The 26,502-nt window shown below is 41.3% G+C and overlaps 1 protein-coding gene across 1 annotated transcript in view; it reads right to left on the reverse strand.

The window, feature by feature from the left end:
• Positions 1-26,502, reverse strand: part of B3GLCT (beta 3-glucosyltransferase) — a 116,582-nt gene that overhangs the window by 71,876 nt on the left and 18,204 nt on the right. Inside the window, exons 3-6 of the mRNA XM_025875089.2 lie at positions 22,330-22,369; positions 16,124-16,233; positions 1,832-1,908; positions 1,242-1,353 (exon numbers count right to left, since the gene is read on the reverse strand). Coding sequence (XP_025730874.1) covers positions 1,242-1,353; positions 1,832-1,908; positions 16,124-16,233; positions 22,330-22,369 — 339 coding nt within the window. The remainder of the gene's footprint in view (positions 1-1,241; positions 1,354-1,831; positions 1,909-16,123; positions 16,234-22,329; positions 22,370-26,502) is intronic.

Genomic DNA, 26,502 nt, shown 5'->3' on the forward strand with positions numbered 1-26,502 from the left:
AAGAACATCGAAACCAGTGGCTTTGTTAAGCTAACAAACTTTCCAGTGTTTGAGAATGATTACTGTTGCCCAACATTATTCGTCCACATCAATAAACCAAGCAGGCACCCAGAAGCCACCTTTCTTTCCCCACATTCTCATTAAACATGATTTAGTTCTGGAGTGGGACCAGAATAGGGGTGGGGCAGGTGTCCAGTGGTGCCTGAAAGGGCCCAATTCTACTTATTCTAAGTTTAAAGGATTCCATATGGTGGTCTGGGTATAACCCGGGCTTCTCCAAGAGAAAAGAACAGCCTGATTACTCTCCATATATCTCCAAGGCATCCTCCTGAGACACGACATAGCCCAGCGGGAAAGTGGACATTACAGAGTTAATCAGTCATTCACAAATACTCATTGACCACGTATTAAGTGTTAAACACTCTGCTCAGTGCTAGGGACTTAGAAATAAATAAGATCCAATTGCTATATCATATCTGCCCAAAATAAAATCTGAAAATATGAAAGATAAGGATACAGAAAGTAACACTGGACTTTTTTTTTTAACATTAGATTTCTAACACAAGAAGTACCCCTTCTTACTTCCAGACCTTCTCAGATTTTGTTCCCTCTGCTTAAAATACTCTCTCTCCTCTTAACTCTTACTCATCCTACAGGACTCAGATTAAAGGTCACCTCCTGTTCTGACCCTCAGAGATTAGGTTTGATGATGCCCTGCCAAGTGCTTCTGACAGCACCCTGTATTTCCCTTACTGTAAGACCTCTCACTTTTCATCTCTTCCTTAATGGTCTGTTTTCTCCGGCCACTCTGTATCAACCACATCATCAAGATCCTGTTTGTCTGTCCTAGCCCCTATCATAGTGCTTGATACATAGTTGGCAACCAAGAAATACTTCTCATCTAAAATAATGTGTGGTCATTGTTGACAAAGAGAAATAAGCAATTTAAACTTATTTCTTAACTCTGGGTTATAGCTTTTTAACTCTCTGAAACTGCTCACACATATAAATAGATTTTGTCATTTAAAAATGGTTCATTATAAGTTCTATCCCTCCAAAAGCTATAAAAAACCTCAAAAAGAATTATTTTAGCATTGCTTCTAGATATTCAACTATTATTTCATTCTTTTAAATTTTAAATTAAGTGTTTTTATTAGTTTAGAAAACCTCTTAATCAAAATTAAATCTTCTTTTAAGCATTTCCTCTAGTAGATAAATACCGGTATTAAAATTGTATTCACCTTTGACGGGTCATATCTTCTGAGTGTTTCTAAGAGTTCTGGAATTTGTATTCTTGTCTCCTCTTCACAGAAGAAAATCCACGATGAATTTCTGCTATATGTTACAGAAAAGCTGACAAAGAGAAATAGGTTATAGTAATCACTTCTATAAAATGAGTTTATAATAAGGTTTAAAACTAATAAGAAAGAAATGAATGAAAGACATATAAAATGGCAAGAAATCTAGATTTTTTTCCCCTACATTTTTTTTCAATGTATAGTTTTAGCTTATGGGAAAGCCAGATACTAATGGTTTATAAAACAGCTAGAGTTCTTAAAGTTAATTCTCTCCATAACAACACCAGTCCAGAAGGTGGATAATTTCCAAATATAAGCATCAAATCTATCGACATTTTAGCGTTTAAGAAAGCAACATATTTAAAAACAGAAGCCATTCATAATTAAAAGAATCAAGAAATCTGGGTAATGTAGTAGTCATAAAAAATAGAGTTCAAATTTACTTTACTTCTTGACTCTTACTAAGAAAAGTAGGGAGCATAGGAGTGTTCAGGTAGAAATGTCAAAATTTACACATTTCAAATTAAACATACTGTGGTAACAATGGAAGTATGGTCCATGCACCTTCTTGCTTAGACAGCTGATGAAGAAGAAGGACTCTGGGGAGTTCCTAAAGAAACATTATCAAAGAGGAGAAATAAATAAAAATACAATATGATCATCTCAATTTAAAAAAAAAAAGACAATTTTTAAATGCAGGTATTTTCGGAAACCTGACATTTTACTCTTCTAACTACTCTCTTTTTTCTTCTCCTCAGGAGTTATTAGGAATGAGAGATGTTGGCTGAATCCACTTAACCTCTTTATCACCTACGCATGGAATAGTGCTGAAGACTCCAAGAAAGGTCTTCAGTGATACCAGGAGCTGACCTGAAATTTGCAGATTTGCAAAGGTGACCAGAAGGGAAAAGCCCAGAAGCAGTCAGGGATAACACAGAGGCATAGAAACAGCTTTCACTATACATACCATAGGTAGCAGACGGAAAATAAAATATGTCAGCAAAACAAGAGGGTGTATATAATATCCAATTTACCTAATGTAAAAGAAAAAAAATTTAAGTGCCCTTAAAAAACTAAAACACCATGGTAATGAAGAGTTTGGGGTCTAAATACTAGAAATATAACCCTTAGGTACTCAGACAATGAGAGTAATAATAGACTTTGAAAATTTATAAACATAGGAGAAACTAAGATTCAGAAATAAGATACACCTATGGCTAAATAAATATGCATACATATACACAGAGAAAGAGATTAATATGTTTAAGGCTATGAATGTTAGCTCTGAAGTAAAACACTATTCAATATATTTCACACATTATTACAAGCCCTAAGTCAGATATATTATAATATGCTTGAATACCACCCTCCCAACAAACTTTAGTATATTCTGTGTTTTATTCAATTTCTTGGTAACTGTTGCAGATGAAAGACATTGAGAATAAGTGCCTAAATATTTGTACTATTACTATACTAATGTAGATTCAATACCAGCCTTTAAGTTCATATAAGTTCATTATTTCAGGAGAATGGTTTTCAATATAAATCTTTGGAACTATCAAAGTCTCATTTCTTTATTTTATATAGTATTTATTTTAATGTGCTCGCTTCGGCAGCACATATAATATAGTATTTATTTTAACTTTCATGTATAAATATGAAATGCCGGAATAGTAATCAAAGGTTAAATCAGACTAGCAATGTGACATGACATAGAGAAAAAAACAGCTGAAAGGCTGAATTAACAGCTACTCAGTATACTCAATATAATTTGGGCTTTTCTGCTGTTGATCATGAATTATGCAGTAATTTTCACTGACTTTTAAGAAATGGCTATATATATATATATAATATATATACACAGATACATGTATATTCATGAAGGATTATGTAAAAACAAAAATCATGTGTGAAGAAAACTAATAATATTAATAGTTGTATAAAACTTTCAAATAATTATGGCATGCTAATATGAACTAGTTAGAAAAGAACACAGCAAATACTTTAAAAGGTTTTATAAGAAAATAGGGGCTCCTGGGTGGCTCAGTCCATTGAGCATCCGACTCTTGATCTCAGCTCAGGTCTTGATCTCAGGGTTGCGAGTTCAGGCCCTGCGTTAGGCTCCATGCTGGGTGCTGGGCATGGAGACTACTTAAAAAAAGAAGAAGAAAGAAGAAAGAAGAAGTAGAAGAAGAAGAATGACCTACTGTGTAGCAATTGAAAGTATAATAATGAAGACTTTGTAACCATGGAACTGTCTTTATGTTAAATGGAAAAACAGACATGATTCCAAATATGTAAAACAAATTCATACATGAACAGAGATTGGAAAAGAACCAGAAAAATGAAAATATTTGTGTCAAGATGACCAAAGTATTACAACTATGGTTTTAAAATCCTTTAATGTAGCTAAAACATAGTTTAGTTTTAAGTTTCCTGAGGAAAAATGAATACACCTCAGAATTCTTCTTCCATACAAATCCTATCCTTCCTGGTTACAGAAAGTATATAAGTGGTGTCAGCAGGTATCACAGGAAGGCTACAGGAAGTATATAGTGATATCAGCAGGTATCACAGGAAGGCTACAGGAAGTATATAAGTGATGTCAGCAGGTATCACACGAAGGCTATAGGAAGTATATAAGCGATGCCAGCAGGTATCACAGGAAGGCTGTGAGGGCACCTTCCCGGCAAGGATGCAAAGACAGGCTTATGAATAATCTGTCACGACAGTAAAAGTAAAAAGGCAAAGTCTTAGCACAAAGGAGTGAAATTCTAGTTGAAAATAAACTCTATGCATTACTAGTGAATTATAATCATCCCTATCACCATTCTTTTTTGTTTACTAAATCATATGCCTGGGTTTCATATCTGCTTCCGTCAGTGAACACAAAAATGGCAATCAAGTTTTCTGTACCTGCCTACCTCCAAATAGAAACATTTCAAAAACTAATGGGCTGTGTTTATAACGGTCTCCAAAGGTGTGTGAATACCTTGGTCTCAAAAATATGCCTACCCTGACATTCAGAAACCTGGTCTTAACTCTTGATTAACCCAAGGTCATTTCAATTATAAATAAATTTTCATCTGCTAATCCTCAAAAAGGCCCAAGAGCTTTTGTTCTTGTTTTTTATACATACACATATATAGATGTGTGTGTATGTGTATTTATATACATGTGTACATATATATATTCTGTGTGAATACACACGCACGTATGTTCATACGTATTAGCACCTCTCAGATACGGTAATTTAAAAGGTTACAATAAAATTTTCTATTAAATGATCTTATCTCAGTTTTTACTACTTGGAATTGTAATAATTAATGCTCTATTTGTATGTTACAAATAACACCACCACAAGATTTAGACCTCCTTACAGCTACCATACCCGGCTTACAGCACTTTCATATGCAATGCAAGTTTTTTAATATGTAATTGGATGGACGACTAACAGAGTTTTCAAATGAAATATCAAAGGGAAAGAAAATAAAATGTTGTATCAACAGTGCCATTTGGAATAAAAGCTATAGTAAAGGCACCCATGCATATAGCTCTGTCTGTTGTCAATTTAAATGATGCCTATTCACCCAACAATACTACTATTTCAAACCTAAAAGGTAAGGCAAAATTCTATCAATAATGAGATAATGCCGTAACAGAGACAAGCATAAATGGGCTAAAAATACAAAGGGCCTACTGTGGGCAAATGACAGAAAAAGGAAAGAAAATGAAAAAGTTGAACAGTCATCTAAACTTTTATGTCAACTCTATTTATCTCACTGAACCCGCTATCTTCACTTCCATCGTCAGCATCTACTGGTCCCCTAACAAGCACTTTGAGGTCAGAAAGGCTACTGGACATGCAGTCAGTACTGCCTTTGAACACATATTATATCAAGTCTATGTTCACACTTAAGGCCACTAACAATTATGAACAACAATCACCTTCAAAATCAACACTCTAACTGGTTCCTTGGTTCTTCCACAAATCCATCACCTGTACTTGGCAAAGGGGTTTGATTCCACAGCTGAGCATTCTAACGATGCTCTGCGAATGGAAATAGCCCATCATTCTTGATATGGAAGGAAAATCATGAAAATTTTATATCTAGAAATATTAACAGTATAAATGAAAGAGCCAACACATGAACATGGATGGAAACAGATTAATATTTTAAATATCATAAATGACTTTAATTATTAGGCAGATTTGGTTTTTGGAACACTTAACTCTTTGTGCCTCTGTCTGGAAAGAATTCAACTAATTCAACTTCATGCCACTGGCCTTTTCCCTTCTCGACAGACTGTTTCCCAATACTTATAACTTGCCCATACCTGTACTTCAAAGTATAAACCTAGCAGTACATGAGTTTATGGTCTAATTCAGGCTCATCATTCAGACCAAGTACTAAATTTGAAAGCAATAGCCAAGACATTTGTTCAGGATGAGGCAGTGCCTCTGAAAAACTGAATCCTGTTTTAAGACGGTTTCCAGTTCAACTGCATTTCCAAATTCCAACTGTTATATATGTCTTAGCCATTGAACTGAGCTTTTAGACCAACACATGAATTATGATGAAAATTAACATCTGTTTATTGTTATAATATCTCCCATAAGGAGGTATATCTTACGAGGATGATGATAAAGATGTCTGATATGCTGTTTGGAACACATATCAGAGAGATTTACTAGTCTTTAAAAATCCAGTATTCATTTATGAACCAGTAGACTACATGTGTTGCTGTAATAACTTATCTTCCAGGAACCCGAGCCTATATTTAAAATATATATATATTTTTTTCCAGATACCTGTCTTAATCACTATCTTCTCCTAATAAGAGAAAGCTATTACCTCATTATTTATAAAATTTGTTTTTATTAATAACTATTTACTTTGAAATGCATTACTAAGTACATTTTTATGGCTCATATAAATCTGTATTAACTAATCATTCATTCATTCATGAAAGGCAGAAGAGTTCAGTGTTTAAGGATCCGATTTCTGGAGCCAAGACACTTGCATCAGAATCCTCACTCTGGGGGCACCTGGGTGGCTCAGGCAATTAACTGTCCAACTCTTGGTTTCGGCTCAGGTCATGATCTCAGGGGCCTGAGGCTGAGCCCCTACGTCAGGCTTCGTGCTCAGTGTGGAGTCTCCTTGCCCCTCTACCTCTGCTCCACCATGCTCCCTCCTTCCCTTCCTCTCCCCTCCTCCCCAAATAAAACCTTAAAAAAGTCAGCTGTGATTACTGCCATAGTTTCCAACTCTGTTTCTGCTCCAGACCCTGGCCCCATATATCAGATGTCTCACTAGTCCCTGCAACCCACCTCTCTCAACATAAGCTCACACGCTGGCTCACAGAGCGGCTCACTTTCCTTGTATTCACCCTTTCCCTAATAACCAGCGAGACGCACAATGACTGCCTCCATCAACGAGAGTCCCCAGAGTTGCTCCAGGCAGGAGTCTGGCAAAGTCCACTATTTGTTCAAGGCTCAGTTCAAATGCTGTAACAAAGCCTTCACTGACCTTTCCGGGCATGGCTGGGTGCTTCCTTGCCTGTGTTCTCAGAGTGTGACGCCGCTGCCGCTGTGGCTTCATGCAGCAACGTGCAGTGTGTCCCCTACTAGAATAGAATGAGCCTGCTGGAGGGTGGGCACCGCCACTCACCTGCAAGAAGCCACCCTGCTGGGCATCACCCACCACTAGCACCCTGTCCCCAAGGAGCACTTGCCTCCTCTGCACACCTGCATGTGCTGGTCCCCACTGTACACCTCTAGCCACTGGGTACGGATGTCACTACCAAAAGAACAAGCTCTAAAGCGAATGGCTTCTGTGGGTCCCCGGCTCCAGACTCAGTCCTGAGTGATACTCAGTGGCAACGTCTGATTGGCCATACTCCATCACAGGCTGCCTCCCCCTGAACCCGGGGAGACCCGGCACCTGGCCTCTGGCATTCTCACTGGGCCAAGCCCCAGCTCCCACCAGACTCACCCAGAGAGAGTTCTCTAGGACAGGGAAGGGGTTCAAACGCTAGGCAGCCAAAAAGAGACAAATGCTCACAACATAGCCTTCTCCACAGTGGGATGAACTCATTATTGCTGAGCAACCACCTCAGAAGCAATGGGGGTCTCAATGTCCTGTTTTCTCCTGAGGCCAATCTTGCCCAGATCCTTGCTCAAAGTAAATATTCAATAAGGATTTATTAAATGAATGGATGAATAAATTCTTACTCAACAGCAATGTAATCAAGTCTCCAATTTAATAAACAATTAATGTGATGTCTTAACACCTATCAGTTACTACAAAAAATGAATCTTCGGTAAGTAAGTAAGCATCCAACTGCTCTCACCTAAAAAGAGAAATTTAGTGATAGCCAGCGACACACTGTCAAAGCTAACCTTTCAGTGAAGTGCCTCATGCTGTCTCCTTGACAATAAAAAAAAATTTCTAAAAACAGGAAACACAGAACCATCTTTTTTCTAAAGCTTCTTCACACTGATCTATGAAAGGTTTTGCTCTGGCTTATCTTATGGAAATAAGGTTTTTTTTAAACTAATGAACCAAAGTCTGTAGACTAACTCTCCTCCAGCAAACAGTGATTTACAAAACTTTCTGTGAACAGGGAAAAAATATCATTTATTTGTTAAGGTTGAGAGTCTTCCAGGTTTTAAATAAAGTTCATACCACAAAAGAAGAAAATAAAATTGGAAGTGTCTGTTCTTTTCAAAAGCTGTTTAGTTGGGGATGGGAAGAGTGGGGAAGTGTCTAAGCAGGTAGCTCGGCTCCGTTTGGCCCAAAGCAGAAAATGTAATCCAACATCTTCCAAATGTAATGTATACAGCTGCAACATCCCCTCCCTCCCGTGCCCCCAAAAACTCTTATAAGAATATCCCACCTCTGAACTTGCTTTTCTGTATTTGCAGGTTGCCTTAAAAACAGAACCGTAATTTGTCTGTTTCTGCCCGTATTTGTCTCAGGTCCTGCCTCCACTGTGAACTCAGCCGCCCAACCCCCCCCCCCACACACACACACTCACTCCTACAGGGGCTGACTTCCTCACTCAAAGTTGTTCCCCAACCAAGCATGACCCTTGCCCTGCACTCTAGTTGAAGCTCACACTTCAAAATGGTGCCAGAATTTTTGTTTTACTAGAACCTACTAAAAAACCCCACCATGATGCTTTTATAATCTTTCCTTTATTGTTTCCAGCTTAATCTTATTTTGAAATTCCTTTGGAGAACAATACTGGTTTCTGTAACTTTAGGCACATGTTAATACCGCATACTTCTGAGCTACAGTAAAAATGATCGCAGCCTCAGTTCCCCTTGGTTACTGGATCCCAGGTCCCATCAGGGAGAAGACGACACTCAGAGGATGCCTCTCCACCAACAACATAAGGACAAGACACTCTGATAGTGTCTTCACCAGAGGCCGAGCAGTTTGCTCGCACTCCAGATAACAAAAAAAAAAAAAATATACAAGTATTTCCACACAAATATCCATTCAAGAAGGAATTTTCTTAGGTTCAAGTCAAATCATAACTGACACACCGATGCTATGCACATAGGCATTTGAAAAAACACACTCAAGTGTCTGATTAATTAAGAAATTGTTGCCCAAACTCTCCTTCTGGGTTTCTGTCAGCCTCACCTCCACGCAGCCTTTTGTTTGTTCCCCTCTTTAAATAGCCAATCTTTGTAACTTCGCATTACCCCTCCATCTGTAATGCAGGGAGAAAAAAAAAAAAAAACTGAGGGAGAAAAATAGCACTTCTTCAAAATCTGTATTCTCATATCCACAGATTTGCATTTAGAAACCCGGCACTCATCAACCACATCCCCCATTCTCACTGACCTCACTGACTTTACTTTCCATCCGTTCCAACCTAAAAAGTACAGTACATGGCCCACTGCGAACACATCCTTACTCATCGCCCAAACTGCTCCCCAAATCCCAGTTGCCACCTGGAGTCCCTTCCTGACTACTTGTCTTTGTCTTCTAGTTCCGGTTTCCATGTTCTCGACTGACAGCTCTCCAGCTCATTTTTCCTGTCTTTCTTACCTGACTTGACAAGTCTTGTTTCCTTACCCTCTCAGGCTTCACATGTGCAGTGGGCACTCTATTAACATGTGCTTTTTACATATTGCTCTGCTTCTTCCATGGCTTCAGACGTGCACCGTCGTTCTAAAGGGCCCTGGGTATTGCCTAGAGATGTCCTTTTACATTCATAAGTACCTCATATAACCACAGATGTCCAATTAATATTTGTTAGATAAATATTTTAAGGTGGTTATCTCAGACGTCTAATACCTACCTAATGATATAGTCATTCCTGTCATGAAGCAGTTACCATCTACCTCATCAGTAATTCAAAGAGCTAGACGACTTTCTATCCCTTCACCCCCCAGCAATCAAAAACGGTACTCTGCACATAGAAGAGCACTTGGTAGAGTCCGCGGGCTGGCTGATTAGAGGAAACATATAACTACAAACTACAGAGCTGTTATAAGCTGCCTTATAAGCTTCAAATCTGGAGATGGGCAAGACAACTCACAATGACCCAAATTATTTTAGAAACAAGGGAAAGAGTTTCACCACTCCAGCCACAACGCCTGGTACAGTACTAAGTTTCAGACAGAAAGTTAGTTTAGGCTCCTGTTTTTATATTTGCATTTAGAAGGTCGAAAAATGTTTGTGTGCTTAATAAGACCGCTTTTTAGCACTTTGAGGCAAAACAAGCATAGGTAATGACTTGCCAAAGCAAAGAGAACAGCTAGACGCAGACGCATAATCACAGAAACCATTAAATTTTTGCACCTTAATTTTTGGCAGATTTTGTAGTCAAGTGCAACCTGACAAGGGTAATGAATAAATAAACAGCAGTTCTAGACATCTGGTAGTGTGGGAGGAATAGATATTTTGGGCTATCAGATAAATACTCAAATGATAAAACTTACTGCTGATTCCTCCCTTGGCAAGCAACTTTTGTGAATGCGCATGGTGGGCAAATCTACAGGGAAAACCCAAACTGCAACCTGAACACTTCATGGTTCAGGTTACCAAGTGACATGTGGGTCCCAGACATCCTGTTCAATTAGAGGTACAGCACATACCTGCCAAACCATGGGACTGACCCCTCCTCGAAGAAGCGAGCACGCTCCCCATCACAGTGCTGGGGATGCCCTGATAACTTCTGCCTTAGATTCTCCCTTTCTCCACTTCCATGGCTGATAATTGAGCTGTCAATTCTTTCTCAAGAACATGTCAATTTCTTAAAACAAGTTCCAGTTAAATTTTAAGTAGGGAGCCATACCTGCCTCTTAAAGGGACTTTGGCCTACCCCCATGTTTTGTGCATCTCAGCATTTAATTCTCTGAATTTAACGTTATTGTTCTATTTTCATGTAGTTCTAGGTCAGGGTTATCCCAATACTGCCCCAAGGACTGTCTACAAACCCTGTATTAGCTGTCAACTATCTTTGGATCTTTAAAATTCGACTTTTAATCACATGTACACCAAAAAAAAAAAAAAAAGGACTCTGTAAAGAGAAAAAAAATGAACCAGTATCAAGTATAGTTGCAGACTCTAAAATCTTTCTGACCATTTCAACTACCAAAACGCCAGATCTTGTGTGCAAATTAAATCCAAGTGTTAAAGTTTTGTCATAACTTCCTCAGTATTCACAGTTGGCTTCCATCCTAGGAAAGAATTTGAGAATAAGAAAAACAGACTATCTTATAATTAAAGGGAAGTTTCCTTATTGCTTTAGTCTAGACTCCATTTATTATCACAGAAATTAAATGCTGGAAAAGAAGGGTTTGCTTAACGATGTTGCTTAATTACGTGTCTTTAAACGTAAAACCAATATTGCCACCTAGTGGCAATCTAAGACAGCTCCTAAACATGTCTAACGTGCAAGCTGTAAACAGAAAGGACAATAAAAATTAAGTATAAGCAAACTGAAAATAGAAGCATACAATTAAGTGCTAGAAAGGGTAAATACTTGAGTGAAATGGAACTTCTTTCTAAACTTTAAAAGCTGAGAAAAATCTATCAGTGAAAAATGCAATTTCTAATATTGTCCGTGGGCAGCATTACATGAGGTGCCTCGGGGGTTACAAAGGTAAGTACAGAGCAGGTCTTGCCTCCCTTTGGATTCTGAAGGCAGGACAGAGGCCCTGGAGGAGAAAGGGCACTGCAGGGGAGCCCACATGGAACACCAAAGGAGCGTCCATGAAAGTGGCGGCCGTCCATCACGGCGAACCAAGGCTGTCAAAGTAACAATAAACATTGAGCCATAAAAAGGAAGGAAACCCTGTCACATGCTACAACACGGATGAACCTTGACGTTACGCTAAGTAAAATAAGCCAGTTCAAAAAAAAAAGACAAATACTGTATGATGCCACTTACATGGGGTACATAGAGTAGTCAGATTCACAGAGACAAAGTAGAAGGGTGGTTACCAAGGGCTAAGGAAAAGGGAAATGTAGACTTGTTGTGTAATGGGTATGGATCCTGTTTCAGTTGGGAAGACAAAAAGTTCTGGAAATTGGTTACACAATGTGAATGTGCTTTATAGTACTTAAAAAGGGTTGAGGGCAAATTTTACACACTTTTCTTTTTTTTTTTTAAACCACAATTAAGAATAGAAATAACAAGAGCACCAGCAACAGCAAAGTGCTCTGAGTGGGGACGCCTCCTGAAGTACACCGGCAGGAATCCCCACAATACAGCCCAGTGAAAGGGGCATTTCTCAGACCCTGTCTTACAAGTCCAGTCTAGGGAACAAGACAGTACTGATCACTGTTTGGAAGCCTATTCCTTCAGGCTCCCTGACATCAGACAACGCACCTTCTCAGTGTCTCACACACTCCTCCTACGTCACCAGAGGGCTTCTGCTCTGCCCTGTCCCCAAACCCTGGTTTTCCCCAGGATCCTGCTGCTCCCCTGGAAGAAGTACCTTCAAGCTCTCGGCCACTACCTATGTATGTTCCTGATTCCAAAGCCACCACCTTCTGGCCAAACTGTTCTGAGTTTCAAGCAAATATCCAGCCTCCAGCACCTGACACCTCCACCTCAGACTTCATGGATAGAAACCTGAAGTCATCTTGTATCCTGCAAACCTGCGAATCCCATCCTGCACCTCAGATGGTGGCCCCGCCCCACCCCACCTCAGCCCTAGCTGGGCACTGGTCCTGACTTCTCAGCCCTTCACCCCAACTGCCCCGGTACTGGCCTCACACACAACCCCCCACCACCAGCACCCCAGCCAGCTCCACCCCTCGCCCCCCGCCCAGTGCCTCTCACACTGCCTTTGACAAAACACCAGCAGAGCTCTGCACCCCTACTTTGAGCAGCATCACCCTGGACAGCTCCCAACGACCGTGGATTAGGCTCCTTGCCCCAGTCTCCAGTCTGTTCAGCTGCCCTCCTCACAGCCACCGGAGTGAGGGTTTTAAAATACAGAGCTGAGGGCGCCTGGGTGGCTCAGTTGGTTAAGCGACTGCCTTCGGCTCAGGTCATGATCCTGGAGTCTCGGGATCGAGTCCCACATCGGGCTCCCTGCTCAGCAGGGAGTCTGCTTCTCCCTCTGACCCTCTTCCCTCTCGTGCTCTCTCTCATTCTCTCTCTCTCTCAAATAAATAAATAAAATCTTAAAAAAGATAAATAAAAAAATTAAAAAAATAAAATAAAATACAGAGCTGACATGCAGAGGCCCTCATGGCTCTCCTTAGCAGCTGCTTTCAACTGGCAGTACCTGTAGTAACAGTGACTGTGGGTTCCTCCTGGGGCCAGAGATGCTAAATGTCCTGGATCTCCAAGAAGTAGTTCTCAAATGCCCGGAGTGCCTCCCTGAGAGGCCCTGAGAAAGGCCTGGGCCCTTAAGAGGACATACAGCTCCTCCGCGGTCAGGTCCCTACCTAACCTTCTGGGTTGTGGCACACACACTGCCCACCTCCTCCGCAACATGCTCCTGTTTCTCACCTGGCTGCCTTCACCTGGCTGTCTACAGAGAAACCCTCGTTGCTCCCTCCCCCTCTTTAACCTCACTAGTACCTGATTTTTTCTTTATTTTTATTGTACTGTGGTAAGAACACTTAACATGAGTTCTGTCCTCACAACAACTTTCTAGAGTACAACAGAGTACAATGCTGGAGTGCAGATCCCAGAGCTTAGTCATCTTACGTAATTGAAACTTTATGCCTGTTACTAACTCACTTCCCCCTCCCCTGGTCCTCCCTTGGTTACCACCGCCCTGGTCTTTGATTTTATGAATTTGATGGTTTTAGATACCTCAGGTATGTGGAATCATGCAGTACTTGTCTTTCTGCACTTCCGCCTTGCTTTAAAATTGCCCAGGTATGGGCCTGTCTCCTCTCCTGGACTGTGGACTCTTCAAGCACAAGGACTATGCTTTGCTGATGCCTGCATGCCCAGTGCTTTGCTCTGTAAATACTGAATGAATGAATGAACGAATGAGAGGTTCATAGATAAACTCTATTGACTAGGTGAGTCCTTGATGTGTAAACAAAATCCTGACTTTAACAGTGAAATCAATTTGTCTCTTCTTCCTTTTAGTGATTAGAACCACCTTCTTGCTTTCAGTAATTAGAACTCCTTGCGTTTTGGCTGGATCCAAAGGCCACCCAACTAGATATTACCTTTCCCAGCCTAGGTGTGCCCACATGACAATGGGATGTAGGGGGAAATGATGGAAATGACGTATTATCACTTCAAGTTCATATCCTTAAAAGGAAACTGTCCTACATAAACCAGAATGCCAATGTCACGGTAGTTAACCAGTTCCAACCATGCCGATGAGGACAAGACACTTTAGCCCATGGGAAAGTAACAAAACAGAAGGATCCTGGTGCAGAGCTGTCAATCCCTGGCCCACCCACCAACGGACTATTTGTGAGGGGAAGTAAATCTCTACCTTCCTTAAGTCATTGCTATGTTGTCTGTGTTAAAGTAGTCAAGTGAATTTTCCTCTTTTCTTCTTCTTTTCCATATTGTCTCTCAAAGATTCACTTACTCATGAGATCATATCTTCCTAGCACCAACTCATACTCAATTTTTCACTCTACTCTTTTCTCTACATTCTGTTGTTTCACTGGGAGAAGTAAAATAGCTATTCTAGTTAATATGAGAGGGATTCACCACTATCAACTTAAGAATTAACAAAAGAAGTTTTTAAATAGAGAAAATAATTTACTTAAATTTTCATTTTAATTTGTTCAATTTCCTCTGGATTCAATTCAACTGCCATATGTTGAATACCCATTATGTTTAAGGTGCTATGGAGGAAGAAAAAGCAGAACAACCTGGATTAAATGGGGAAGATATATAATCTAAAACACATGACTCTGCCTCAGTAAGATGGAAGGTATTTTGGAGAACAAGGACACATATGGTTACATAAGATACACATGCTCTTAATTCATATGAGTAAGGGATACATAAGTCTGTCCTGGTGTCATCACTGATTATGCAGTTTGGGGTAACTGCCAAGGCCCAATTGAGCTAAATTCCATTAATGCCTGTCTGGACCCAACTGAGGGATTATTCAGGCTACCAATTCCCCATCCTCCCCACCTCGGCCTCCATTTGGCTGCTCCACTGGTGCCCTTACCAGAGCAAATGGAAGAAGGCCATCCAGTCAAGGTTGCTGCATGTCTGCCTCTCTGATGAAATCAGACAAGGTTTAGTAGAAGGATATCCCCAAAGTTGGGTTTCCAAATGAAGTATTTTAAACTCATCACCTGCACCTATCTCCAATTACCAAAAAACAATCTGTCTTCTACCATGCCAGTCTTTCCTTTCCCTTGAGAAAGTCTGATCCTCCAAGGAGGGGAGGCAAGGACCTGTCCTTGTGAGGATGCTGGGAGGTTGGATGAATTTTACAGGTAAAACATTTAAAGGTTAAGCACAACTAAACCTTATGCTCAACAGCATCTCAGCCTTGAATACCATTAAGGCTTATTTGTCCATTGATATTTCCAATCCTTTATTTCCCAGCACCCACCAACAGAAAGAAAGCAATGCATTAGAGATACACATCTCCTGTCAAAGAGTTCTTGCCGACAGAGCTGAGGAATGGCCTTCATCTACAGACAAGCACGTCTGTCTTGAAGGCCATAGCAATGCAGTGTAGCAAGCAGGCTTGGGGGACTTTTTTTTGCTCGGCTAAAGAAAGCACCTCTATGGCAAGACAAGGTAGATCTTCCTTTACTCAAACCTCCAGCATTATTCATAGCAGCTTTAGATTCAGTTCATGCCTATTTTAAACTTTATTAAAATATGTACCTGTATGTGTCGATCTTTCTCTCCATAATCCTTCTTGGATATTACATTACAAATCAACCCAAAAGTCCAATTAATGATATCCAATTAAAAAACAGATTAAGAGACTCAAGCAGGAAACACTAAGGTTAATGAAAATGTTACTTCAACATGAAAATTGCCTTAGAACCTGGTATTAAAATTTTGAATATTAATTATCCTTGCTATTTTAAGCCCTGCTTTTAAAATATTATTCCTTTCACTTCTTCTTATCATACTTTATGACAAAACCACAACAGTCCTACACAATTATGCAAGTCTCTTAATTTAAAAAAAATAAGAATTTAGAAGATGATGCATTGAGCATCAGGAATTAACAACAGCATTTTAAACAAGTCAATATTAAATAAGCAAAACAAGTCAGAAGAATTACTCTTATCTAAATAAAACGGATTCTCTATGGACGGAGTACTTTGGAAAACATGAAAGTAACGACAAATAAGTAACTAGCAGACCTCCCAGCCATCATTACATACCTGTGTAAGATTTGCTGCTTGCTTTAAGATGCTTTTTTTTAACTGTTCTGCTCTCTTTGCATGAAAAGAATTACTTTGACTCTGGATGACAAATACAATTCCTTTTAAATCTAGAACCAAAGGAAAAAAAGTATTTTCAGGTATTTATTTTTCAACAACTGAAATACACTTAAAAACAAGTTTAAAAAAAAAAAAAAGCTACAAGGCAAGCTTTCAGGCCATAAACTCTTAGGGAAAAAAAATCAATTTAAATGTAATCATAGCAACAAAAATCTCTTTTTAAACTGATCTCTGAAACATCCTTCCTAGAAGTTAGCAAGTAAATAAGCTCATTGTACTAGATCAAATCTGTGGCAACAAACTGTGAATCCACTCCTGCATCTGTCGAAACAATGACAGTAAATGTGAGAAAGTATGAAAATGTCTACAACACTAACCTCCCCAGTAGGTGAAAATCTTGTTTGCCGCTAGCCTTCTAACAAGCCACACATAATCCTACATTGCACCATTACCTGTTATGGGTTGAAGGGTGTCCCCCAGATGTCATCAGTTCAAGTCCTAACCCCCAGGACCACGGAATGTGACCTTACTTGGACTGGATCTCTACAAAGAGGCACTCAAGTTAAAGTGAGGTTGTTGGTGGGGGTCCTAATCCAGTATATTTGGTGTCCTTACACAAAGAGGAAATCTGGACACAGACACACAGAGGGAAGATGATGTGAAACCACTGGATCTACAAGTCACGGAGAAAGGCCTCCAAAGAAACCAACCCTGCTCACACCTTGAGCTCAGACTTCTACCCTTCAGAACTATGAGCCACATTTCCGTTGTTTAAGCCACACAATCTGTGGTACTTCATTTCAGCAGCCCTAGCAAACTAATAACACTACCTCAAGAATGTTCTGGATGGCTCTTTAAGGTGACGCTCAACAGTGACTGCTTCTGTCCCATCAGTTCATGAGCGCTTGCAAATAAATAACTCTATAATCTCTACTCTATCTCACAGGGCACCTAGCCAGAATTAAGTGTGAACTCCAGGAAAACAGCCACAATTCCACAGGAGCGGGGCTTCAGCAAGAAGTGTGGCATAAAAGCCCATCTACAACAACACTGGAAGCATTTGCCAGCCCCCTAGAGACTCACCTCAGGGTGGCCAGCTTGCTTGCAATGACGAGCACAGAGTAAACCCTCGAATGTTAGGCCCACTGACCAGGGAAGACTATCGGAGGTCTTGCCAGCCAAGATGGTTGCTCAGTCCCCATAATGGAGAAGCACGTTAGGTTCTGAGTTTGCAATAAAGCAACAGACAGAAACAGCTATTGGGTCAGCACCCTGCCTCTACACAGGGGCATTGGCAAAAGGCAGATTTCACATAAACTGTAGCCTCCAGCCCGGCTTACAGCAACGAACGTGGGGACCCACCCCCCACCCTGTGCCTTTCAACACCTTGACTTAGAGACATAATCTGGTTTTAATTTTATCCCATGTATTTTATTGTTATGTTCAGTTCTACAGTTCCATTCATTTATTCAATCATTCAAATATTCATACAATAAATAGCTCCACAGTGAGCCATCTAGATCCTAAAAATAATCCAAAATGCTCTTTGGTTAAAACTCAATAAAAAATTTAAAAGGAAATGCTCAACAACCTACTGAATATGACCTAATTCTTTTCTTACAGGAGTTTATATAAGTATGAACATTCCACATACCTACCTCTATTTCAAATCAGCTTCTTGGCTCTATAAATAGGACACACAGATAAGACTTAAACGAGTATCTTATGTTTCTACTGAAATGTAAGATCTGATCTACTATATCTAAAACATTAATGTAAGTGACATAGCAAAAGAGGAGTTATAAAGACTTACTTTTGTTAAAAATGAAATAAACTTCAGAGAATAATTTTTACAAAATTTAATAAAGCTGAAGATGCACATTCCCAATGACCCAGAAACTCCACTCCTACTAATCAGCCTTGAGAAACTTGCATATGTATAAACAAGGATATATAACAAGAGTGCTCACAGCAGGATTGTGTAAAAGGAAGAAATTTGAAGCAACTCAAATACCCACTAATAAGACATACAAATTGGAATACTATGCAGCAACAAAAATTAACTAGCACTCGATGCATCAATCCAGATGGATATTATAGATGAATCCTAGAGACTGAAAAACAAAAGCAAGCTACAAAGGAATAACCATATAAATCAATGGTTTGGGGGCGCCTGGGTGGCTCAGTTGTTCAGCGTCTGCCTTCGGCTCAGGTCATGATCCCAGGGTCCTGGGATCGAGCCCTGCATTGGGCTCCCTGCTCTGTGGGAAGCCTGCTTCTCCCTCTCCCACTCCCCCTGCTTGTGTTCCCTCTCTTGCAGTCTCTCTCTCTGTCAAATAAATAAATATAAAAAAATAAAAATAAAAATCAATCGTTTGTGAAAAGATAAGCACAAATATATATAAGATGGATATATGTCATACATATGCATATATATACATATCATATATGATCAGAAAATATAAAAGATAACATGCGAATGATAAACACCAAATCAAGATCATGGTTAAAAGGCTCCTGCCATATTAGGAAGGTTTTATTTCTTAAACTAAGTGGTAGATACATGGATGTTCATTGTATCACTCTTTGTGGCTTCCTATATGTTCAAAATAATTCATAATAGAGTTTTTAAAAGAGCAAATCCATCTGTCAAAAGGCTAATCCTGCAGTAATCAACTCCTGCCTTTTCTTCTACCAGATCAGCAAAATTCCTACTGTCCCACAAAGACAACAGTTCTTCCACATGGGGAAGAGACTTTGCAAGAAGAAAAAAAGGGAATTCTTCTCCTTTGCTTGTACCTGAGTCACATGCTATGGGTTGTATTTGTTTTTCCTGCTACTAAGAAATCATCACCTTCCTTCTTCTCATGCCTTGATTACACGCGCTATGTGCATTCGTCCAGCAAACACGTCTAAGTCTGTACTGAGTGCAAGGTTCTGTCCTGAGAGAAGCAAGCACAGCCCCAGCAAGAGCAAGCCTGAGCCGAGGTCAGAAGGCAGCCATTATAATACAGAGCCAAGAGGGGAACTATGGGAGGAAGGGGGGAGGGTGGTGGCAAGTGCAAGAGAGCTTCTGGAAAGGGGCATTTCCTGTGTTTCCTTTAAAATGCAGCAATTTTCTGCAGACTCAGGCACAGAGGGCAGCAGATCAGGGCAGAGAAGGAAGTGGGGTTGTCACAGAGCCCACAGCCTGCCTTCTCTCTGCAGCATCAGGAGTCGATGACTGGGGAGTCTGTCAGGCATTTCTGAGAAAAAGGTGAAGGGAATGGTCAGTTGTAAAGTTAGAGGGGGAGGCTGGCTCAGCCAGATCAGATCATGAAGGATTTAAATGCACACTAAGAGGGTGGATCTTTAGATTAATAGCTTTCAAACCAGGGAAGGGCCACAGAGCCATCCGGGACCCCAGAGAGTGGGGCCTTCCCAGAAGAAGTGACGAGGACCCTGTGTCCTGGGGATGCCCACAGAAGAGGTGGGAAGAGCTTCGCAACAGAGGGACAATGAAGGTGTGGGAGAGCAAGTGGAATTAGGGCTCTGAAAACAGTAACAGTTAGGCATGGCTGAGAAACAGGATGCATATGGGGCAGTTACTGGTGATGAGGCAAAAGAGTAAGGGTGCACCTAACCCAGTTCCTAAAACCCTGTTAATAATGAATGACAGCCATTTACAAGCCATTCAGCCCCACCTCCATTCCAGAAAAAAATAATAATAAATAAACCAGGTTAGCACAGTTAGGTGCTCAAAGCTGCTTATATACTTAAATTACTGATGTTCTTTATATCAGCTCCAAGAAATAATTTTCTGACAGACATCCTAAGCCCTCCCTAACTGGATGACATTCTGGCTGACTCTAGACCCCAGGGCTCACCTGGGTGGTGGTCTTCTCTGCCTCCGCTGTCCCATCATCTGACTCTTCAGCTCCTGCTGCCCAGTCAACGGAGCTAAATAAGACGATCCCCCTATCTCCTTATCATTTCGGTCACACTCCCCTGAACGCACTGCAATTTGTCAACGGCAAACACTATCACAACTCAAGACAGATGGTCGTTGTTTCTCCCCCAGGAATGTACAATAAATGGGTCGTACAATGAGTGCCTGACAACAGTGAGCGGCGTGATGGGCCAGAAGAGGAAGATAAAGAAATCTATCAAGACTAGGAAAGAACCCGTGTGGGTCTGAGGCCAATGGTAAGTTGCAGAGCATTAAGAAAAGGTGATGGAAGCAAGGAGGCCATTAGAAAAGATCCTTGAAGGAGAAATAATAATTCCTTGAAGGAAAAAGAAATCAAAGGTTTTCCTTTTCTCAGTTGCTGAGCACCTATCATGTGCCAAATGCTCTACTAAGCGCTAATCCTTCCGGGTCCAAGGTAATCTAGAAACATGGATTCCATCCTGCTGCTGTCTCTCCGAGGAGGAATCATGTGGGGTTTTTCTGATAAAAGCCAAATAGCAAGCAGCCTTAGGACTTAAGGCTGTGAAATAAATATGCACACACACAATACATGAAGAGCCACTCCAATTGTGCTCTACTTGGTGAGAATAATTGTCACCCATGAATCTACTGATGAGGCAGTGAGCCAAAACAGAAAAAATGCTACCCCACCCTGAGTGTGGTGAGACTCTGATTCTTCTGGGAGGCTGCTTTTGTAACACACCACCCCCCCAAACCCCCTGGGCCTGCAGACCCAGGTTAACACTGTGGCAAATAAGGCCCCTGGGTCTCTTTTGGATATGCTGATACCAAATCACATATCATTAGATTTGCCATTTGGAATTTCAAGAATGTCAATTTACTTATCCAGGTAACTTCCCCTTGGTACTTTCAAGCCCATGTCCCAGACTAGTGACATTAATTCATTTAATAACCATTTTCAAACTTTCAGGGCGCCTGGGTGACTCAGTCGGTTAAACACCCAACTCTTGATTTAGGCTCAGGTCACGATCTCTGGGTCGTGAGATGGAGCCCCATGTCAGGCTCCATGCTGGACATGGAGCCTGCTTAAGATTCTCTCTCCCTTCCCCTCTGCCCCCCAACTCTAAAAATAAAAATAAAAAATAATCATTTTCTACAAGGAGTCCCAGGAGCCCCATCAAATCTCATAAAATAAACACACAAACAAATGCCCAAACCCACAAGTGTTGGCAGCAGAGAGAACATCTCCACATGGGGAGGAGTGGCTGAGCCATCCAGGGTACCATAACATAAAGAAGAAAAAGCAATGAACCAACGCGGCTCCTTCAGAGCCAAAGGCATGCATGCCCAGGGCCCAGCACAGGCCATCCTCCCCGTACCACCCAGGGGCCCTCTCCTGCCTTCTAGACTCCACAGAACCCAGGCCTGCGAAAGGAAGCCTAGAAACAAAAATGTGCCCTTTCTCTCCTGTCCAGGACCCACCTTGCAGGTCCCCAGGGCCTACCCTGGGACCACCAACATCGACAAAGTTCACACCGTTTGGGAAAAGACCCAACACACAGACGTCAGCCTTATCATCTCGTCAAAACACTGGGGCATATTTCTCGCAATACCAGAAAACAACAACAACTGTGACTTCATGGTCACATTTTTGAAGATGTTTACAATATACTGAAAGGGAGGACAAATAAGGGTGCACGGGGGCCATGATGGAGGTACAGGGTGTCTACAATGACACAAGTAGCTGCTTCTGTACCAGGGTTCTCGGGATAGTTTGACAGATGTGGTTAGAAAGCTAACCCGTGGGAAAAGTGGTGTCTGCAAGTCCACAAGTGGGGAATCTGGCCCCAGGCAGAGGTTAGTCCTTTTCTCCCACTAAGTGTGGGCCTAGAATGACAGACTGTGTCTTACTCATCCTCATCACCCCCGCAGTGGCCACCTGGCCCAGTCCTCCACCCTTACTGGAAACTCAATAAATGAGGGTCAAGGGAATTCAATCTAACATACTGGCTGTTGTTTCCAGTACAAATCACATGCCACTATGTCGATCTGAAGTGTTCTCCCCGGGTCTTCATGAGGGTAGAGGTGGGGCCAGGCCCAAGAAAGAACATTTGCACAGCAATACTGACCTTCTAAATAAAATCAGAAAGAGAATTCATTTCACTGAAATATAATTTACAAGAAATAGACCTGGGTACATACTCATAAGTTTAAAAAAAAAAAAATCATTACTTACCTATGTCATTTTTCCTTGAGACACCACTTTTCTCCAAATTCTGTATTTTGGACAAAAGAGAAAAAGATAAATCTCCTCACATAACAAAGCTAGCAAAACACCAAATAAATATGCATGGTACACAGTAACATTTGGGGGAAGACAGAGAAGAGGAGAGCTTGGCAATGCTTCCCTAAAACTGGGGCGGGGGGGGGGGCAGCGAGAGGGGAGGGAGAGAGCAAAGACGTGCTTCTGCGTCATGACAGGAGCCTCCCACGAGGCCCTTTCTCACTTCTTACGTGCTCTTGGGCAGGTCACGTAATTGAACTGAGCCTCTTTCCTCCGGTGTAAAATGGAGCTAAAGCTAAGGCTTAACTGGTTCACAATGTTCTTGGGAGAGTTCATTTAAAAACCCTGTGAACTCAAAAGCATGGCAAACAAAACAGAGACAGTATCAATGCTGGCAGTGTGTGGCTCATGAAGATGAGCCACACTAATTACGGTATTCATCATCTTGTGGGCTCCGACGTAATGGCATCCGGAACATCACCACGATGTTCTCTTTCACCTGAGGAGCAGCACCGGGGGCCTCAATAGGGCCCAAGGAGCAGACAGCCTGCGGTTTGTGAGCTACAGAGCTCTGGACACAGGAAATCCGGACATGAGCACAGAAACACCCGATCCTGATCCTGGGTAGATCAGGGGAGGGGCTCGTAAAAGATTTCTCTGACAAAGTGCAAAGTGTCAGCAGCTAAATCTGCCGTTTTCGAGGTCTTCTCCAGCAGACAAGGACGGAATTTTCTCTCTAATTGCCCTTTTCTGCTTCCAACTGCCATTCACTATAATTATAACAATTGGACAGTGGCAAGTATCCTTCAATTTTCTTCACAGACTGCAATAAGAAATGCACTTGTGAGCGTTTACCATCAAAACTGGGAACAGCTCAAAAGCCAAGATACAGACACACAGTGATGTATCCTCTCAGAATGCCAAAGGGACCATGACAATAGACAGGGAGGGGAGAGAGGGAAACAGGAAACAGGACAGTGTCTACCTTTGGCAGCATTTCCTACAATTATCTTTGTCTCAAGAACAGAAATACCACTGAGTGGAAGAGAACCCCATAGTTGGGTACTGCTTTGTTATGCCTTGGGATCAAGTGACACTTAATTCTGATAAAACACGGACTTTTTGGAAAAGCCCACTAAAAAATACTGGAACCAGAAATGCCGCTCAGCGTTCACCCCTAACCTGCTGCCCATCCCTTGGCCAAGATGCCCACTCCCAAGCCGGCCGGTAGATGAGGATCGTGGAAAATTTGCAAGTTTAGACTTAAAAATAGCATTGGAGTGGGTAAAGAAAATATACTGTATACACACAGTGGAATATTATTCAGCTTTAAAAAGGACGGACATTCTGGCACATGCTACACCAAGGTACCTTGAGGACATGATGCTAAGTGAAATAAGCCAGACACAAAAAGACAAACACTGTACAATTCCACTTACAGCATCATCTGATTCATAGAAACATAAAGTAGAGGGATGGTTGCCAGGGGCCAGGGAAGGAGAACAGAGAGCTATTTAATGTGGACATTTTGTTTTGTGAGATGGAAAGAGTCCTGGATATTGTCTGCCTGATAGTATAAATATCCTTAATACAGCTGATCTGTACACTTAGAAATGGTTAAGATGGCAAATTTTATGTGTGTTTTATAATTTTTAAAAAAAAGAGAGATGATCCAATCCAACACCCCCCTTTACAAATGAGAAAATGGAGGCTCAGAACAGGTAAAGGAATTGCCCAAAGTCCAACAGTCATTCTAGCCACAGAACCAGGATGAAAATCCAGGTCTTCTGAGTTCTTCCCAACGTTCCTTTTTTCCAGCCACGGGATAATGCATGCTCTGTCTTCCTCCAGAGATATTCTTCAGAAAACGTGCACCAGAAGAAAGCACACTTGAGAGTGAGCTCCAAGTGATACCCACAATAAAAGTCACCTTTAGCAATAAGCTGAAAGATTAAAAAAAAAAAAAAAATACCCTGAACTCAGTGTTTCCTGACTAACTTAATCTGGAAACCAACTGGACTGTCTACCACATCTCTTTGTGAAACCAAAGAAAATCAACCAAAATTACACCTTTCCATTTGTTATTAAGCCCTGAGGCTCCAAATGGCTGAAAACAATAGCTCGGAAATGATTAACTATTTCGAATAGCTCGATTTGTAAACTGTAAAAATAAAACATCCAAGAACGGTTGCATTAAGTGAACTGAATGGAACCAAAATGGTCTTGGGTAATTTTGAGGAAGAAAATTAGACTAAATGAACGAATTGACAGGACATTTAAAATTCTGTCTCCAGCTTTCCTCACGAAAAGGCTTAGCTCTTCCTAAGAAGAAACACGTAGTTTGTTTCATTATCTCTGCTGCCATGTTTCTTACACTATCAATATCAGTCAAAATGTGCTGTCAGTTTTGTAAGTCAACAAAATTGCTATTCAGATAGGAAAGAGATTTCTTACTAATGTATCTACCCCACAGGCAGCTCCTACCCTAGCTGGGAAAAGACAAATCCAAGTCACCCTCTGGTACAGGTTTTATTTGTGAAGGCACGATAGATTTGAACACCTGTAATCCACATATGTACGGCCTTGTTTACAAAGCCTTCACGAAAAGAAGATAAAACATCCTCCCAAGAATTTGATAGGAAATCTTTTAAGAAGAGAAGTAAAATGGCATCTCGTACCCAGTCACAAACCACCACCACCCCCCTAGACATTGAATAAAATGAATTGGTCAAGATGTGTTCATCAGTGGACTCACTAAAAGCTGGTCCTGGTTTTTAACTCTGCCCCCACCATTTACTAGCTCAGGCCTCAGTTTCTCATCTGTAAACAGGAAGAATAATTACATCACAGGGTCGCTGTGGGAATTTCATTAGGTAATATAATGCTGAGCGGAGCATCTGCCCAAAGAAAATGCTCAACAGTTAACTACTAGTCTTTTTTAATCATGAACATCATCTACTTCATATGAAGTCAACTAACACCATAAAAGAAATTTAACTGATAAAAGCAGTAAGGTCTATGGTTCCTCTTTTTTACGTGGATTTGCTTAAGATTCCTCTCGCAAGGCTGTGTAGGTATTTCTTGCTGTCCTATCAGGTACACATTTAAATAGGGTCTGGCACTGTTTCAAGTGGTGGACACACACACACAATCTTTAAGACAGCTTTTTGATATAGGTCCTATTACCCCATCTCCTAGATGAGGAAACTGAGGCCAAGTGGGTAAGTCCCACAGCATATCAGTGTTGGAGGAGGAACGTGAACCACAGTGTCCAACTCTACCCCTACATGACACAAGATACAGTATCATAAGCCACCACAGGGTGTAAGTCTGGGCAAGAAAGACTACAGATTGAAGCAGTGGGCGCCGTAGCTGAGGGGGTGGAGTTCGAGCCTGGCTGGGCAGCCTCCCCTGAAAGCTGAGCTAGGTCAGAATCCGGGTCAGTGCCAGAGACCAGGAACCCAGGAGAGGAGCCTAGGCCCAGAGGTCAGGCCCCAGGAGGTATGACAGGGGCAGCACCCAGAATTTGGATGTGAAGCCACCAGATGCCCTGATGTGTGGGGCGGGCCCCCAAACCTGAGCAGGGATGCTGCATTTGGAGAGAGCGCTGCCTGGGGCCCCACTCTAAAGCAAGCAATGAAGTGAGGGGCAGGGAAGGTGGCTGCTTCTGAACAGCATGGCCCGGCAGGTCCTGATCAGTTCTGCCGAGGGTGATCAACTAATGATAATCCCAAATTAACGTGGTTGTTGGTAAGAGCCTTAACTCCTAGCTCCAGGTTCATCTACAGACTTTGGGCAAGCCTGGACAAATGAATTCTTCCCCAGCTCCCAGTCTCGGGTATGGTCTAGACATTTTATCACTGCCCCTCCTCAGGGGATTAATGGTTTTTTTGGCTCCGTGGCCTAAGCACAGATGGGGTTAATGACATTTTTCAAGGACTTTAATACCTTTGCATGCAAAGTGACACGAAGATATAAGACTCACCTTATTTCTATCTATATATATATATTTAAGAAGACAGATACATACATATTTCCCCATTTGAAAAGGTGGGTTAGAATCTATGCTTGAAAGTATAGGTTATAATTCTCAAATCATTACACAAAATTTTAATTCATTATTAA

This window comes from Callorhinus ursinus, unplaced genomic scaffold (genome assembly GCF_003265705.2).
Source record: "Callorhinus ursinus isolate GAN/ISIS: 27379988/994484 unplaced genomic scaffold, GSC_fseal_2.0 scaffold7, whole genome shotgun sequence".
In the NCBI taxonomy this organism is placed as follows: Eukaryota; Metazoa; Chordata; class Mammalia; order Carnivora; family Otariidae; genus Callorhinus; species Callorhinus ursinus.